Source organism: Rhinolophus ferrumequinum, chromosome 7 (genome assembly GCF_004115265.2).
Source record: "Rhinolophus ferrumequinum isolate MPI-CBG mRhiFer1 chromosome 7, mRhiFer1_v1.p, whole genome shotgun sequence".
NCBI classification, from domain to species: domain Eukaryota; kingdom Metazoa; phylum Chordata; class Mammalia; order Chiroptera; family Rhinolophidae; genus Rhinolophus; species Rhinolophus ferrumequinum.
The window spans coordinates 22444824-22464137 of record NC_046290.1 but is presented as its reverse complement, the minus strand read 5'-3'; the positions used below and the strand labels follow the sequence as shown (position 1 = coordinate 22464137).

General features: G+C 39.7%; 1 protein-coding gene across 1 annotated transcript; it reads left to right on the top strand.

The window, feature by feature from the left end:
- Window positions 1–1652: 1652 nt before the first annotated feature.
- Window positions 1653–18842, top strand: AMACR (alpha-methylacyl-CoA racemase). Its single transcript, XM_033110356.1, has 5 exons — window positions 1653–1995; window positions 4228–4371; window positions 5669–5829; window positions 10033–10219; window positions 17906–18842. Exons 1-5 carry the CDS (start codon window positions 1749–1751, stop codon window positions 18310–18312), a joined length of 1146 nt encoding a protein of 381 aa, XP_032966247.1. The 5' UTR covers window positions 1653–1748; the 3' UTR covers window positions 18313–18842.
- Window positions 18843–19314: the final 472 nt, after the last annotated feature.

The window sequence follows — 19314 nt, the reverse complement described above, 5'->3', positions numbered from 1 at the left end:
TTTAAGCTTGTTAAAATAAAAGAAAGGGGTAAGGAATCTTATGCCTGAACAAAGGTAGGAACAAAGGATAGAGAGGAACAAGGAGCTGTTAATTAAACAAGGAGGCCGTTAGACTGAGGTGGCTCTCATGCCATGGCAGCCTGTGTAAGCAAACCAAAATATAAGCCTGTAAATTCCTCAACGTTACAAACTTGAAACCTAAAGATAACCAATCACAAACAGCTAGCTATACTTTAAGCTAAAGCTAATCAATAATTTCCTTGCTTTGCTTCGACCTTTTCTAGTAAAAATCTCTTCCCAGCTCCTGTTGGTAGAGAACTCCTAACTACTTCCTGTTTGGGGCTGCCCGATTGGAATAGGTTTTTGCTCAAATAAACTCTTAAAGTCTTTAATATATGTCACAGTATGTCTTTTAACAGAGGATATTCAGAGAAGAAGGAGGCAGGCAAAGAAATGGTGGAAGGCAACTCTTTAGGGAAAGCCACAAGAACCCTGAAATAATTCTAAAAACTGATCAAGACTATTTCAAGCTTGCCTAAAAGATCTTGATTACTGTTGTGCCAAATTTTGCCTACACTTTTATCACCTGCCTCAGCATATATAAGCCCATATTTATCAAAGGATTAGGGCAGAGAATTCTTTGGCACACATTTCTGGCTCTATTAAAATTCCAGAACAGTCAAAAATTGTCAGGCCACCTACACACAGGCCATTTCGAGAAGAAAGAAACTGATTTGTAACAGTAGTAGGGCTTTCCTTTAAAAGGTTAAAAATAATTGCGGTTTTTGCAATTATTTTTAACCTTTTAAACCGTAATTACTTTTGCACCAACCTAATATATCAGCTTCAGGTGTAATAGCTACGTAGGTGTAATAGCTACCTAGAGGGGTAGTGGGCTTGGGGGTGGGTGGTATCATTTTGTGAGGAGTGGAAATGTCTAATCATTATGCTGTTCTGCATACCTGAAACTAATTTTTAAAAAAATCAATGAAAAAAGTAGTAGGGCTATTTGTGATGATTTATTGTACTTGAAAAAGAAAAAAAGGTTATGCATGAACATTAAAAACTCAAAACTGTAGTTATCCGTAGAAATGGCAGGTGACCAATCAAAAACCTTTTTCAAGTTCTCTCATTTGGTTCTCATGAACACCACCCGCTCCGATGTTCTTCTGATATTACACAATTACACACATTCCTCTGTGTAGCTTGAACTTTTTTTTGAAAGGTATGTATTCCACAAAGTTTATAACTCATAATTGAGCGCAATCTAGAAGGGATCTCAAGCAGCTGGTGGATGCCATCATCGGGTGGCTAAGAAGTAGGGGCGGTGAAGGAGAGACAACCTGCAGTCTACAGAAGAAAATACTTAAGCATCCTTCATAAATATTTACGAGTATGTACTTTTTATTTCTCCAGGGACGGGCAGATGTAGGGGCTCAAATGGCACAACGGTTGGGATCGCAAAGATGAGTAAAAGCCTCCTGAGAGGACGGTGATAGGCCAGAGAGCTCTCAAAGTCGAACTCTGGGGCAACTTCGGACTTAGCTCCGGGACAAAAGTTACAGCTGCTCAGCGGATCCCGTGCTGACGACCCGAGGATGGGAGGCGGAGAAACGCGCCACTGCGCAGACTCCGCAGCCCCGCGCAGGCGCACAAGGGAGGGAGGGCGCGGTCGGGCCGCTGCGTCGGGGCCCGGAGGCGCTAGGCGGGCTCTCCTCAGTCAGGTTCACGCAGAAACGCGGGGTGCCATGGCGCTGCGGGGCGTCTGCGTCGTCGAGCTGGCGGGCCTGGCCCCGGGTCCGTTCTGTGGTATGATCCTGGCGGACTTCGGGGCCCAGGTGGTGCGTGTGGACCGGCCCGGCGCCGGCGGCGACGTGAGCCACTTGTCCCGGGGCAAGCGCTCGCTAGTCGTGGACCTGAAGCGGCCGCGGGGAGTGACCGTGGTGCGGCGCCTGTGCGCCCGCGCGGACGTGGTGCTGGAGCCCTTCCGCCGCGGTGAGCAGCGGCCCTCCGAGGGCCGGGACTCGGCAGGTCTCGGAAGAAGGGAGGGAGCCGAACGGTTTGAGGCTAAGGACACGGCCTTGCCCTGTTGCCACACGAACCCTTCCCGTCCCTGTCTTTCTAGACCTTCCTGTCGCATTTGATGTTGTTGATCATTCGCCCCTTGAGACGCTCTTCCATACTGGGAATCCGAGATACTGCTGTTGCCCTGGTTCTCCTTACACCGCTCTCAGACTTCTTCCCAAGTTTCTCTTGAATCACCCATTTATATTTGCCTTAATTAATTATTTGAGTCACGCACCCTGTGTGACTCTAATGAAGGTCATAGGTTCTCTCCCCAGAAAAGGCATGTAGGTGCCTAGTCATTTGGCTACACTGCGGCGTGTGGAGCGATGCACCCTCTAAAGCCAGCCACAGATCCAAGGCTCACACTCCTGCCCTTAAATGCTGGTGTTCCCAAGTTCTAGCTTCAGCTCACTTTCATTTACACTGCTTCCTGGAGCCACCTGATCCATTGCCATTGTCCTCACGTTTTATAAACAGATAATGCCCAAATGTGTCACTGCGTCCCCCTCCTTCAGAGCCATAGACTGCAGGGAGACACAGGTCCTGTGCGTTTCTACCTGCCTGGCCCCCAGTCTCTGCAGCCTTCACAAATCCCAAACCCAGCCCATCCTTTTCCCTCCTAAAATGGCATCTCCCCCAGTATTATTTATCTCAGTGAATGGAACCAGTCCACCCAGTTGAAATTAGAAACAGGTTTCTAATGAATTTCTGTTTCATTAGAAACCTGTGCTTCATCATGACTCCAGATTTTCCTTTCGTTCCACCCACTTTCAGCTATCACTAAGCCAGTCATTCTTCCTCTTTTCTATGACTTAAGGTTCTTTTTCTCCATATCTGCTGCAACTTGCTTAACTCTGTGGTAACAGCCTCTGTGAAGATGATGGGCTGAGCACCACTCCGCTCCGCGCTCAGACGGCTGCCAGAGTAATCGCGCTCAAGTACAAATCCAAAACTTTGCCTGGCAGATAGCAGAAAGTCAGTAAATGGTGAATGAATGAATTGAATGTCTGTTGGGGCACCAGGCATATTTAGATGTGTTAACTCATTTACCCTCACAGCCAGATTTGAGGATAATATAATTAAGATCATATCATAATTCACTAATGCCCCAATTGAAGATGATGGAGGCTCAACATGGTTAAATAATTTGTCCAGGATCTTGCAGTTAGGAGGCAAATAGAGCTGTGAATACAGATACAGGTGCCAGGTGAGGAGATTGTGGCTGATTTTAGGAGGAGCTCTTTTGTGATGTATCGTAACCTTAAGAATATGACAGTGAACGTATTATGCAGTCTTTATTATTTTTAATCCCAGGAGACTTCAGGTGCCAAGTTACCTGAATTTTGTGCAATAAATACTGTAATACTTTGTAATTACTTAAGATCTTAGATGTTATTGTATCTAACTTTTCTTTCCACGGATGTTTACTTTTCTTTCCACAGTATGATGCTAGGCGCTTTAGAAGCCAGCAGGAATCAGGCATGAATCCTGCCAGAGAGCTTCTGAGCTGATAGGGAAGATGGAATATATACAGCATGAGATAGAAGGTGGGAGGCACTGATATGGGCATCGAAAAAAAACCCTAAAAGGAATAGCAGCTTTCAAAAGTTAAGTTTTGACCAAAGAAAGACCCAGGGTAACTGTTCCACGAGAACAAACCATTTCTAATAAATTACTAAGGAGAGGATTTGGGAAACTATAAAGGGATTGACTAAAGGGATGAAATGGTCACTATAGGGATTGAAGAGGCTTGGATGTATCTGAAGAGAATGGGGAGTGCTGGAAGGAAATAGCATTGTTGGGCAGAAGCCACATATTTTGAAATGGTGACCATAGAAACGGTGACCTCGTCTTTGGGTTCTTAATTTCTGGAAACATACTATAAACCCACGATAAATGTTAGGATTACTTGCAAGAGTGTTATTTTATGTTTGCCACAGAAAAGGGAGTATACTCATCCTCAACTCATGCGCTCTTAAAATAAATTATATATAAATTATATAAAGTATATATATTTATACTATATTTATATTATACTATACTATACTATATTTATACTATATTTAATTATATAAAGTATATATATTTATATTTATATAAATTATATAAAGTATAAAGTGTATATATATATATTATACTTTTTTTTTTTTTCCTCTTAAGGTGTCATGGAAAAACTTCAGCTCGGCCCACAGATTCTGCTGAAAGAGAATCCAAAACTCATCTATGCCAGGTTGAGTGGATTTGGCCATTCAGGAAGTTTCTCTACGGTAGCAGGCCATGACATCAACTATTTGGCTTTGTCAGGTATGTTGAAAACATAATTTCTGTATACTTTATTTTGTTACCAGTCAAGATCTAGTTACACTAATTAAAAAGAATCTTTAAAGGTGAAGATTTAAATACTTATCAGAATCAATAAGGAGAGTGTTGCTGTTTAAAAAGGTCGGTTTGTCTTGGGACAGTCATTCTCAAACCATTTCCCCCATCTTAACACAGTTAAAGGATAATATACTCTCATAGTAACATACGACATGTGTGCAAACAATACGGTGAATGTTGAAATAAAACAAATGTATTACAGTAAAAGACACATTGCCTTTAGTCCCCCTCAAATTACTCCCCCTCACTTCTAACACACTTATCCCATCATTCTTGCCACTTTCTGAAGCAGTTCTGGAAGTCCTCTTTCGTGAGTGTCTTTAGTTGCGCTGTCATGGCTGCCTCGATGTTCTGAACGGATTCAAAATGTTTACCTTTCACGGTCATTTTGACCTTGGGGAAGAGCCAGAAGTTGCATGATGCCAGATCCAGTGAATAAGGTAGATGAGGGCACACCGTAATGTTTTTATTTGGGAGAAATTGCCATACCAGAAGCGATGTGTGACACGGAGCCTTTCTGTTGTGATCACAAAATACGGTACATACTGCTGCCGCATGCCATCCAATGGAAAGGCAGGGATCTTCAATACAGAAAGTGGTGCATCAAACCTTAGTAACAGTGTGTGACGAGTTTCAGCTTGTTCGGTGCAGTCAATTAGGTGGGAACTACGGTAGAGAGAAGGTGTGTTTTGAAATGTGCTGTAAATCATCCTCCATCATGACAATGTTCCTTATAACATTGCTTCTGGTAATACATGGCCATTTCTGTCAAAAACATCATGGTAATATATGGCAATTTCTGTCAAATAAAAACATCCACTCTATTCACTGGATCTGGCACTGTGTGACTTCTGGCTCTTCCCCAAAGTCAAACTGACTCTGAAAGGTAAACGTTGTGAATTGATTCAGGACATCGGGGCAGCCGTGGCAGTGCAACTAATGACACGAAAGAGGACTTCCAGAACTGCTTCAGAAAGTGGCAAGAACAATGGGATAAGTGTGTTCGAAGCAAGGGGTTGGAAATATTTTGAGGGGGATTAATGGCAATGTGTCTTTTACTGTAGTAAGTTTTTAAACACTCAACCATATTTTCTGATCACACCTCATAGTTTTCACTTAAGTCAGCAACTAGAGAGATTGGTTATTCCTCTAAGATGTTCACGTATTTATTTAAAAGAGACATTAAATTTACAGGTAGTGTTCCCCAATTTTTTTTTTGTAGGTGTCCTGTCAAAACTTGGCAGAAGTGGTGAGAATCCGTATGCTCCACTGAATCTCCTGGCTGACTTTGGTGGTGGTGGCCTCATGTGTGCACTGGGCATCATGATGGCTCTTTTTGAACGCACACGCTCTGGCAAAGGTCAGGTCATTGATGCAAGCATGGTAAGTAAGTGTTAATTAGGGGAAATTAAAATCCTGCCAGTTGTTCCGAAGTATGATATATGGCTGTCTCACATCTTTTTCTAAGACGAGATCAATGAGATTTGAAGTTTGAATCCAAGTTACTAAGAATAATCTTTTCTTTAAAGCCTCATAGCCTTGACGTGTGTCAGCATATTATATTTTGATCATCTGTTTGTGGAGTCAATTTTCTAAAATTTTTGTGACTCACCTGATTCTTGTGTTTTAATAATTTTCCCCAAGCTAGTTGGTAAGAGCCCCCAGCACCACTACACGCTTGCATCTGGACAGATCTTTCAATGGGGAGGGACTTGAGGGTGATAAGACTGGAGACAGAGAGATGTTACTGGGTTATTGCTGAGATAAGGGCAAGTACTAACGTAGTTAAAGTAGAATGGGTCTGGATTTAAGGACCATTTGAGATGTAAAATTGCTGGGATTTGGTCATGCATTGACAATTAGGGGAGAGGGAGGAATCATGGATGGCTCCCCTATTTCTGGCTTGGATGACCTGGTGGATGCTGTCATGGCACCCTGGGGGAGAACTCCTGAAGGAAGGGGCAGTGTCACACAGTGGTCAAGAGCACGGACTCTGGTGGCCGATTTCCGTCATCCCAGCTCTGCCATTTTCTTGCTCTGTGATTTTGGGTAAGTTACATAATCTCTCTGTGCCTCGGTTCTTTGTGAAACAGAGATAATAATGGTATCTACCACATAGCATTGCTAGACAATTAAATGAGTTCAGTGTTCGGTGTGTAAACAGTGCCTGGCATAGAGAAGGCACTTTGCAAGCAGTTGTTGCTGCTGCTGCTGATGATGGAAGAAGAAGAAAAAGAATTCGGTTTTGGTCATTTCAGGTTTGACGTGCCTTTCAGATATCCAGATGGAAAACTTGAAGTTAGGGACTAGAAACAGTTTTCAGTCACTTGGGAGATATGTGAGACTGTGATTCGCTGTGGAATGGGACAGAACACCAGCATTCGAGGAGTGAGTGGGCAGAAGAAGAGAAGCAAGTGCCAAGGAGAGCTAGTTCAGTGGAGGACCAGAAGGAGTGTTGTCATGGAAACAAAGGAAAGGGAAAGTGTCAAGATAAAGGAATGGTTAGGGGTCATATGTTGGTGGTGACCTCAAGAGATTAAAACTGAATGCGTCAATTGGGTTTGTCTTTGGTGATGTTCCCGAAAGCCTTCTTCTACCAGACTTCCTCATCTTCAGAGCCGTGGCTTGCACTTCCTTCTCCTCACGGGCTAATCATTCTCAGCCCTGTACTACTTCTGTGCCTCGTGGTATTGCCCTCAGGGTGTGTCTCACATTGTCCTTGGTTTCTATCTCTGAAATGGTTTCAGTAGGAGCCGTGTGTGTCATTGACCTCTTGTCTCCAGTTCTTAGCCCAGTCCAAGCATGCACTAGTGTGAGACAGGTTAGTTAACATGTTGTTATGCAGACAGGAAAGAAATAAGCAAAAGGCAGCCATATCCTGAAACTCCAGGTTTTAGAATGTCTCCTTCCTTCCAGGACAAAAATATGAGAACGCGCCTTAAGGTTAATAAATTATCTCATAAATCCCTTTTGGCCAGACAGAGGAGCAGATAGATAGGAATGGGTTCCTTAGTCCCTGCAAGGTGAGCAAACAGGACAAACCTGATAAATGAATTCCATTAGAAGGTGTCAGCCCCCTTCCCCAAGCAGGCAAGGGAAGGTATAAAAGTAAGAACTTTTGCCTCAGTCATTGGGCACCCCCATTCAGGACCCCCTCCCACTCAGGAGCTCTGACCCTTTGCTTTCAATGAACTATCCTCTTAAAAAAAAAATACTCATCGCCTCTCCTTGGTCTGCATTTCCATTCTTGGTCTCACAAGCCATGATGCCGGCACTCACAAGGAAAATATTCTACATCACTAGTAGCAGCAGTGCCAGCTTCACTTACTACAAGCCAAGCAAGCACAAGGCTAGGTGCTTTACCTATATCTACCCTCCTGAGCCACACAACTCCCTGAAGAAGGTTTGCTCACTCTCATTCGGCATTTGAAGACTTTCAGATTTGGAGAGGATAACTGCCTTCTTCTGAAGGGTCAGAAGCACTTCACTCAGGCAGTTTGACGCTGAAGCCCATGCTTTCAGTGCCTGCTCTCTACTGCCCTCTACGGGCATGGTCTCTGCGATCCAAAAGGACTGAACTAAGAACAAACATTCGCCTTGTTTTAAAGAGGATTTAAGGCTAAGTACTTACTTAGTAATAATTTGAATAATTTACTAATGACATGTAATTGCTTATTTATAGTCAATGTTAATAAAAGATAATTGCTGCTTCCATCAGACTGTGTCTAATCAGAAGTTCATGCTGATTAGGAAGATGGTAAGGTTCTAATGTATGTGAACGTGTGAGCTTTATTCAGGGTGCAGTAGGGTTTAGTGAGTGCTGGCTGATTACTCAAGTCCAGATGGATCAGTAAACTATCATATTCATTACTTCCCCATCTCTGGGAACCCTCATGATACAAATAGGTGATTACCAGGAGCAGATAACGTATTCTTTTAAGCCAGTTGTTTTTAAATGTTTTTAGCAGCAGAATCCTTGACTCAGGCCTGCTTGTGATCACCTGGAGTTGTCTTCATGGTACTGTTTTCCTGGAAACTAGACTCAAGATAACTGTGGAATGTAGGCTCCCCTTGCTGTGTTTACCCCTGACCTGGAGGAGTGCACCTGACCTAGGGGGCTGTGCATTGACATGCAGGCCTTTGGCTTACATGATGAGAATGTTGAGAAATTGAGGCTTCAGCATCACTGTGTCATGGGGCTCTCGTCTGTGGCTGCATATCCTGCAAATATGTGGCTGCAAAACACTGCCATAGGCTGTTCCTACAAACTCCACTATTTGGTGATGTCAAATATCAGAGCCATAAATGCAGGTGTACATGAGATTTCAGTTCAAAGGGAAAATTGGGATGTATGCAAAGTGATATTTTGCGTTTCTTTCACAGCCAATAACTGAGAAATCCCATGCTCACAGTTAAAATGGGGCCCCTCTTGGTAATCTCAGAGGCAAGGATGCTTTGATGGCTTTCTGCTTAGGGAACATCAAACCATAGGAAAGGGAAGTAGTCTTCTCTAGATTGCCCAGTGCTTGCAGCCTTGTGATAAATTCATAACTGAGAATGTGAATCCATTCTGTTACTTTAGGACTCGGTGGGAAGTTGGCATTCCTAAACAGTTTGTCTGGACTCAGAAACCCATATACGTGCTGCCCGTATTGTTATGTTATAGGCAGACCTTGGAGACATTGTGGGTTTGGTTCCTGACCACTGCAATAAAGTGAATATTGCAATAAAATGAGTCACAGGAATTTCTCAGTTTCCCAGTATATATAAAAGTTATTTTATACATACTTTAGTCTATTAAGTGTGCAGTAGCATTATGTCTAAAAAGTAATGTACATACTTTCAGTTTTTTATAAAAAAACTTTATTGCTAAAAAATGCTAAGCAGCATCTGAGCTTGTTGGAAAAATGGTACCAATAGACCTGCTCGACTCAGGGTTGCCACAAACCTTTAATTTGTAAGAAACACAATATCTGCGAAGTGAGATGTGCCCGTATTTTGAAACTTTCTAGCGATTATTAAAGTTAAGTTATATTAAACATTTAAATATAGTTTTCTTGGACTTGGAGTCAAACTAGAATAAGCTAAATTTAACTGTAGTATGATTTACCTTTAGAATGTGATATGCTTCACATAATTGTGTGTATGTGTTTATAGATATTAAGATCAGGAGATGGATTTTTAAAAATCTTTTTGCCTTATTTTTAAACTTTTTATCCTGCCACTTTTTAACATATACAAAAGTAGGACAAATTTACTGTAAATGAACTTCCATGTACCGTCACCTAACTTCAAAAAATTATCAAAATTTTGCCAGTCTTATTTGAAAGGAAGAACAAAAGTTATACCTTCTAAGTCTTTTTTGAACAGTATTTTCTGAACTGAATAGTATAGAAACCCACCTCAACTATAAACCTGCTCTAACTCATTTTCTCAAAATACTTAAGAAGTTATAAAATTAGATATAATATTCCTGTGCTCTAAGATCACTTTTTTGCACAAATATTAAAACAAACCTAAGTAGAAAGTAATCATGCTTTTACAGTTTAATTATCTGGATTTGTACTGTATTCTGTTTCTTTAAAGGTAGAAGGAACAGCATACCTATGTTCTTTTCTGTGGAAAACTCAAAAAACAGGACTGTGGGAACAACCTCGAGGAGAGAACTTACTAGATGGTGGAGCACCTTTCTACACAACTTACAGGACGGCAGATGGGGAGTTTATGGCTGTTGGAGCACTAGAACCCCAGTTCTATGAGATGCTGATCAAAGGTAAGTAACTTTCATATGCCTCCCTCCACCCTCCTTTTCTGTGGATGTTCTTTAGCCTCTATTTGGGGGCCTTTTGAAATTCATGATATCTTTTATTACATATTCACTTTATAATTAACCTAATTATAGCCATCATAATATTGTGGGGCATTTCCCCCATCTTTTAAATTGACAGGTAATTTTACAATTCTATAAAATAGCTCAGGGTTTTAAAAAATAATAATCTCTTTTGTGGGAGTTTAATATTTTTGCTACATGTCATAGTAGGGTTGGCTATTTATCTTGCCCTTGTGTGCTCTTATCTTACTCTTCCCTAGGAGAATAACATATGGTTGTTCTACCAGTTCCTGTTCCTTGATAGATGTCCCTCATGGCACATCAATGTCAGGGCTCACCAGAACACAGAGGGACTTTGGTGAATGAGATTTAGTTGGAATATGTTACTATCACTTGATGCTTCTGCAGTGGAACTTTCTTGCAGATCTTGTCTTATTGGCATGCTACCACAAGGTAGCAAGAAAATGTGCAGTCCCTTCTTCCATAATTAAATAACTGAACTGAAGTTATTTTCCTGTGAAATGTTTGAACTTAAAGTTCACTTTACAGATAATTTAATATCTAAGAAGTTTTAGAATACACGCAAGGTGTGTGACAAGCTGGTCACGGTATATTTATCTTTTAAGTTTAGAGTTTCACTGTTATGTTTGGTAACTTTTCAGATGCAACGTACTACTCAAAATTATTTGCACACAGCTGAAATGATTGTTTTTGAAAGCATCAGAAAACATTTTATGATCAACAATGTTAACATCACCAACTTAAATATAGTTGGAAACACTGTAGAACAGAATGGTTTACCTAAATCACATTGGATGGCTTTCTGTCCAGAAATTAAAACTGAACATAGAAGGTGTGAATTCAAAATTCTGGGCAGAGCAATGCTATACAAAGGGCTCAATGGTGGGAGCAACATTCCTATCCTGGTGGTTGCAGGGCTCTGGAAAGCAGCGGGGATATAGCACAGTGCAGTTTACACCTTATAGAAACCTTGTATGTTTTTGCATTGTCTATAGAGAACTTAAATAAAATAATAAAAATGACCAAACTTCAGCCAGCTCTTTATTATCACCATGCATAGTCACTTCTAAGTGACAGTAATAAAACATACACACTGAAAAAACATTTGTTGATTTGAGTTCTAAACAATTGCAGTTACTGTGGAGTTTTAATAACATATGGAACTTTATTAGCACATCTTTTTAATTTGTCCTTTAGTAAACATTGCATAGAAGTTAGAGAACTTCCAATTGTACAGTCTCACCCAAATGTTTTCTTTTAAGAGTTTTATCGTTTCAGTGCTCACATTTCAGTTGATCCGTTTTGAGTTTTAATTTTTATGTATGAGATGAGGTATGGATCCAAGTTCATTCTTTTGCATATGGCTCTCCAGTTTTCCCAGCACCATTTGTTGAAAAGACTGTTCTTTCCCTGTTAAATGGTCTTGGCATCTTTGTTAAAAATCAATTGGCCAGCCATTTCATGGAGTAATTTCTCAATCCATTGAGATTTTGTTTCCTAGCAATTGCCATCAGTTTGGCTCAAATAAACTCTTACAAGCTTCACATACACACAGAAAAAATCAATTGACCATACATGTAAAGGTTTATTTTTGGACTCTCAATTCTGTTTCATTGATCTATGTGTCTATCCTTATGCCAATACCACACTGTCTTGATTACTGTAGCTTTGTAGTAAGTTTGAAATCAGGAAGTGTTGGTGTTTCAATTTTGTTCTTTTTCCTGATTGTTTTGGATTGTTTTGGCTATTCAGGGTCTCTTCCATTTTCACATGAATTTTAGGATCAGCTTGCCAATTTCTGCAAAAAAGGCAGCTGGGATTTTGATAGGGGTTGTGTTGTATCTATACATGAATCTGGGGAATATTGCCATCTTAACATTAAGTCTTATGACCCATAAATATGGTATGCTTTGCACTTAGGTCTTCTTTACTTTCTTTCAGTGATGCTCCGTAATTTTCAAGACACAAGTCCTGTACAAGACTTTGGTTAAATTTATTCTGAACTATTTTACTCTTTTTGATACTATTGCAAATGGTAACAGTTTTGGATTGTTCATATAGAGATACATGATGCATAGTGACTTTTGTGTATGGGTTTTGTTTCCTCCAACCTTATTGGGCTCGTTTATTAGTTCTAGGTGTGGATCTCTTTGAGTTTATCTTGCTTTAGTTCCTTGAGCTTCTTGGATGTATAATTAATGTTTCTCCATCAAATTTGGGAATTTTTAAACCTTATTTCTTCAAGGGTTTTTCTGCCCTTTTTCTCTCTTCTTGGTATTTCTCATGGTGTCCCACAGGTCTCTGAGGCTCTGTTCATTTTCCTTTATTCCTTTTTCTTTCTGTTCCTCAGGCTGGATAAACTCAGCTTTCCTCTCTTTAAGTTTACTAATTCTTTCTCCTATCAGAACATGTCTGCTGTTGAGCCCCTGTAATGAAATTTTTTTTTGTTATTGTACTTTTCAACTTCAGAATTTCTATTTGGTTCCTTTTTTCAGTAATTTCTATCTCTATATTGATATTCTGTATTTGATGAGACACTGTTCTGTCCTTTAATTCTTTAGATATGGTTTCCTTCAGTGCTTTGGACATATTTAAATAGTTGATTTTAAACCCTTTGTCTAGTAAATCCAACATCTGGTTTCCTCAAGGACGGTTTCTATTGATTTTCTTCCCCCTGTGTTTCTATTGATTTTCTTCCCCCTGTGTATGGACCATATGTTCCTTCTTTTTTGCATGCTGTGCAATTTTTTGTTGAAACTGAATATTTTAAATAATGTGATTTGGCAACTCTGGGTATCAGGTCACCCCTTCCCTTTCCCTTTCCCCAGTCCTGCATTTGTTGTTGCTGCTGTTTATTTAATGACTTCCTTGGACTAAATCTGTATTTTTTTGGCATGTGCAGCTACTGAAATCTGCTCAGTTAGCTAGGTGGTCAGCTATTGATTGGACGGAGATGTCCTTAAATGCCTTGAGTGAATAAATCACCCATCTTTCTGTGAGGTCCTCTGTGCTTTCACCTCTTGCTTGTGCAGAGCCTCAAGGTCAGCCAGAGGTGAAAGAGTAGAACCTTCTCATATCTCTCCTGAGCATGCTTGCTGCCCTGGGCACGTGCATGGTTTCTAAATTCTTGGGAACATGCTGGAGCTTTTCAAAGTCCCCTGTGGACATCCTATTCCCTACTTCTTCTTCTTCTTCTTTTTTTTTTTTTTAAGTTTTTTGGTCAACTTCATGTTAGTCCCACCTCAGATAATTGTGATATTGAACAGTTGACACTGATTTTTTTTTTTTTTTTTTAACAATGTCCTGGGAATATAGGGCAGTGTGAGCTCTGAGTCAGATCAGAGGAAGACAAGCCCTGAGAATGGAGCTTTTCAGGGAACTCCTAGACAGGCCAAATAGTGACAGTTCTCTGAGGATGGGATTTTTGGTAGCTCTAAACTCATCTTTCCTCCTCTAGTGGCTGTTACCCTGCTGATTTTCACAGCCGGATAGTTGAAAGCCTGTTGGTTTTCAAGGATACCACAGAGCCGGAGTGAGAGGAATGAAATTAGCACATTATAACACCAAAAAGCTCGATCTTACTGAGATTCAGTCTTTTTTTTTTTTTAATAAACGCTCTTTGGACTATGGCAAGCTTTTAGTTAATTTCCAGAGTTATGAAGAAGTTGATCCTGACAATTTGTGTCATGTTTTTGTTGCTTTTATGTAGGAGCAGATTTTCAAAGTTTCTTATTCTATCATTCCAGAAGTTAAATTCCTCTCCTTGGTGTATCTTGTTGTCATTTTAAAGCATGTTTGGAATGATTGTGTCTAACATGCACTCTCTACTTCAATGAATGAGCCTTTTCTGGAACATTTTTCTAGTAGGGTCATTGTTCCAGCCCCTCAACTTCTGATCACCTTCCCCTGCATGTTCTCTTTCTGAGCCTAAACTCTATAACCCCTTGTATTTTAGCCTTTTGTGTGGTGTCCTTAACCTCTTCTCTCCCTTCTAAGTTCCCTAAGGATCCTTAGTTGACAGATGGATTGTGCTGCATCAAACTTAGCATGTTCAGTCAGCTTTTGTCTAATCTACACAGTCCATACCAAAATGCCTTAGCGTTTTCGTTCTTTCACAATATTTATTTGCAAATCACATATATATACTTCCTTTATAGGCCCAACTGGACAAACCCCCACATCTATAATAATTTTTTGAGGTAGTATTAATTATATATCTAATTTATTTCATCTCATATTTTGAGATCTCTGAGACCATACCTTAATTTATCTCTTCAGTATATGAGCATAAACACACAAACATAAACACATAAACCACCATGCTTCATCCCTGCTGCTTTCTGGGGTAAAGAAATCTGAAAACACTGAGCATTTTATGACATTGTGAAGTAGGAAGACTCTTGTAATATAATCAGATAAGCAGTAGAGAGTTTTTTAAAGTTATTTTAAAATTTCAGAATATATTAAAAGAAAACCAGAAAGTAACCAATGTTGACAAGGATGTGGAGAAACGGAAACCAATGTGTTACTGGTGGGAATGTAAAATTATGCAGCCCCTGTGGAAAATGGCATGGTGGTTCCTGAAAAAGGTGAAATGTAGAATTACCATGATACAGGAATTCCACTTCTGGGTATATATGCGAAAGAACTGAAAGCAACGTCTCGTTTACAGACCCATGTTCATTAGTACTGTTTACAGTGACTAAAAGGTGTAAGCAACCCAGGTGTCTATCTAGAGGTGAATGGATAAACGAAATGTGGTACATACGTACAATGAAATATTATTTAGCCTTAAAAAGGAAAAGGATTCTGACATATGGATGAACCTTGGAGACATTATGCTAAGTGAAATAAACTTAGCATACAAACCCCAGTCACAAAAGGACAGATATTGTATGATTCCACTTATATGAGATACCTAGAGTAGTCAGATTAATAGAAACAGAAAGTAGAATGGTGGTTGCCAGGGACAGGAGAGGGGGAATGGGGAGTTAGTCTTTAAAGGATGTAGAGTTTCTGTTTGGGAAGATGAAAAGCTCTGGAGGTGGATGGTGGTGATTTATGTTGTTCTAGAACAATATAAATGTTCTTAATGCTACAGTGCTAAACACTTAAAAATAGCTAAAATGGTAAATTTTATGTATGTATATATTGCCATAATTAAAAAACATGAAAAAAAATTCAAAATAATATATATATTTTTAGGGAAAAAAATTAAGCAATATGGAATTTGTAAAGTAAGAAGTAAAAATTTTTTCCTGTACTTCCACTTGGGGAAAGTTTGGGATATGGCCTTTCAGAACTTTTTCTGTGCACATAAAAACACAAATGTCTTATTTTTTTACAATTAACAATTTACATATAATAATACAATTATATAAATTTATAATTAATAGCTATTTCTTTTTATTCAGCAATATAACAAAGTCATCCTTTCTTGTCAGTATAAAAATCTACACCCTCACCCTTTTTGATAGCAGCCATATGATATTCTGTGGTATACTGGTTCTAAAATTGATTAACCATCTTTATTAAAGTTCATTTACATTTTTCCAGTTTTTCATTAAACATACAATGTTTATTACTTATTAATAGACATTAATCTTTGCACATATGTCATTGCATACTTAACAACATGAATTTTTTACTGCTTAATATGTGCCTAATACTCTGCTATAGAGTAGTAAAGTTTATGTGTACTTAAAACAGTAAGTATTTTGTGTAATTGTGAATGTGTACATGTATGTGGAAGGTAGTTTTTTGAAATCCAAGCATACTTATTCAAGTTTCGAATGGTGGCTGAGTCCCCAGTCCAGGCCCTAAGAGTCTGTTTGCCTTACGATACCAGAAATTTAATATTGGTTGTGCTATGAAAACTAGCCACAATCTATATTTGTATTTCTATGGAGGAATGGGTTCAGAGTTCCAGGTAAGAATGTCGAGAGCATAGGAAACAGCCCCCCAAATCACTGGTAGTTAATCCTGTAGCCTTGATCAGGGTCCTGGGCACATGGGACATTGTGTGCTGAGAAAGGATAATAGCACAGGGGAAGAGCTGGGGTGCCAGAGCAGGGGCGGAACCTGGGTTTTTTTATTTCTCTTATTTTTCCAGTAGATAAACTATGACCTGTATAATCTCAAGTATAATGTTTGTTACAGAACACATTGGCTCAAATTTTACTTAGTGTTATGCTCGTGATCACATTCTGATAAAAAACATTCTGATAAAAAAACTATTTAAAAACATGCAAAGATGTTTTTAGTAGCCAACTACTTCTAGGGCAATCAGGAAAGAGAAAGCAAAGTGAGACATCCTTAGAAACATTTCTTTGTAGGTTACAGTGATAAACCCTATTCTATGGCTCCATAGCTTTCCTGGTATTTGAATGGGACAAGTGGCTACAGAGAAAAATTTACTTATATATTTCTCAGGTGTCTTTTCACAACAATCCAGAACTATGTGTGTTCTTTTTCTTTCCTTATATCCTTCCATACGCAAAAAAGAACCTACAGTATTCATGTCTTCTTACCTCTGTAGGGACTTTCGCATCTACAGTTAGTCATTGTTCTTCAACATGGTAGAGAAATGAGAATTTGATAAAATGAGAATTTGATTAACTTGACTAAATTTACACAAAATGTTACACATAAGAAGGGTCTTTTATTATTATTCCACTCTTAACCATCCACATTTTAAAACCCTCTTCCGTGAGAGATTAAGTGACATTTACACCAAACCCCAGTAAAGTGGCCCTTTGGATATGACCTAACCAGCACTGGAGTTGGGTGTTCTGCAGGGGTAGGTGCCAGTTAGTCAATAAGGCAGCACAGGTCAGGTCGTGGGCCAGAGAAGCCATCCTTCCTGTTAACTCCGCAGCTTGATGCTTTCATCCTTTCTGCACCGTGTGTTGATGGGCCCTCTGAGGCCCTTCACGCTTGAGAGAAAAGTCTGTGCCCCACTGGTGACTGGCTGATAACTTGCTGCCCTGTTTGCTATAGGAACAATTTGCAATGAGTTTTTGATTACAAGTCTTTTGTTCCTAGTTCACAGCAGTGTTTTTAGGAGGGCAACATCACTGTCCTCCTAGAGCTCTTTCATATCATCAAAATACAGAGAAATGACTGTTATTTATAAATTGCAATCTTAAATTTAATCATGTATGTTTAGGCTTATTCCTTAAAAACTGAGATAGACAGGTGTAATTTTATCTTTTGTAGGGTTTGGGAGTGTTATATACAATATGGGGTTATTTTAATTCAGTATGACAGATAATAACATCATGAGGGAATTTCGTTTTGAAAACGTACTCAGAGGGAAGAAATCAATTTCTGGAAACTAGACTATTGAAAGCAGACTACTTTTGGTGAAGTGTAACTATTAAAATCTTGGCATGGAAAGTCTGTTTTGAATCCTGCTACTCCTACTACCTCTGCCATGTCCAGCCTTTGGCTCCAACTGCAAGCTGAGTTTGAATTTCTTCTCTTGCTGCATTTGAGAAGCCCTTATACATCATCCTATTTGGGACAGTAAGCTTAAAACTCATTTTCATTGATCATAATCGTTCCAGCAAAAGCAGAATAATTTTAAAAATTGTGTTTTTCTCTCAGGACTTGGGCTAAAGTCTGATGAACTTCCCAGTCAGATGAGCATGAGTGATTGGCCACAAATGAAGAAGAAATTTGCAGATATATTTGCAAAGAAGACAAAGGCAGAGTGGTGTCAGATCTTTGATGGCACAGATGCATGTGTGACTCCGGTTCTGACTTTTGAAGAGGTTGCCCATCATGGTCATAACAAAGAAAGGGGCTCATTTATTACTGATGGGGAGCAGGCTGTGAGTCCCCGCCCTGCTCCTCTGCTGTCGAACACCCCAGCTATTCCTTCCAAAAGGGATCCGTTTGTAGGGGAACACACTGAAGAGATACTTAAAGAATTCGGGGTCAGCCAGGAAGAGATTGATCAGCTTATAGCAGATAAAATTATTGAAAGTAATAAGCTGAAAGCTAGTCTCTAAGTGCAGGCACCTCAGTGTGTTAGTGTAGGCAGAAGAGGGCTGTGGGGAGAGGGAGGAGGAAAGGAAGGAGAAGTGCGCAGAGAAAAAAGGACATGAGATCATCCTTAAGAAAAAGTGCAAAGAGCTACCGGACCAGCCAGAACTAGATTTCGGTGGCCCAAGAACAGATCCAGGAGGCCATCTTGCCCCTCAAGGTGAACTTTAGCTCATTATAATATAATAGATCGAAGTATTATTAGCGTTGTGGTTTAGCAAAATCTCCACCCCCTGTACCGCCATGACAGTTCCGACTGAAGCCAAGTAAGAACAAAATGCCTCCTCCGGATGGGAAGGAGTGCTCTGTGAGGCACCGCCTAGAACACCTGTCATGCCACCCCTAAAACTTGAATATTTCTCATCCTCATTTTAGAAGTGATAAATTCCTAAGCCTCTTTGTTCTTCCGTGCAGTTGCTCTTCTCCAGGCCTGCCCACTCTCCGTTCTTGAGAGTGTACTGTCCTAGTTTAATAAATTCACTGCTTGCTTGGCTCATTCGGTGTGTCCTTGAATTCTGTCCTGCGGCGACACCAAGAACCCTTTTTCTGGCAACAAGCTCAAGTGAATTCGAATATGGCGTTTACAGTATAGATTAATACATACAAATGTATGCATGGAAACGTGAAAGAGCAGTATCACAGTGCTCATGGTCTAACTGTTCTAATCAAGAAACAACCCTGATTACACAACGATGGAATTCTGAAAATGGTTAACATGGCTTTGATTTAGGAATGTTTTTAGTTTATATTAAAATGTGACAGTTTTCCTGCCTTCTAATTTACTCGATAGATTATATTTGTTGATATTAAGACACTTAAATATTTATAATGTACTTTAAAAGAATTAATAGAATGCTTTTTATTAAAAGCTCCCTCCCCACCCCCTGCTAAAGTTTACCTGTGCTTTGAGGTCTGAAAAGTTTTCAAGAAAGTCCTTTAAGTAGCATTTTGTGACTCATTGAAATATT

Bases quoted from the DNA above. Each gene is read 5' to 3' on its own strand.
- AMACR (XM_033110356.1), top strand. From the start codon at position 1,749: ATGGCGCTGCGGGGCGTCTGCGTCGTCGAGCTGGCGGGCCTGGCCCCG. The intron at 4,372-5,668 runs GTATGTTGAAAA...TTTTTTTTGTAG, and splicing joins CAACTATTTGGCTTTGTCAG to GTGTCCTGTCAAAACTTGGC. The intron at 5,830-10,032 runs GTAAGTAAGTGT...GTTTCTTTAAAG, and splicing joins AGGTCATTGATGCAAGCATG to GTAGAAGGAACAGCATACCT.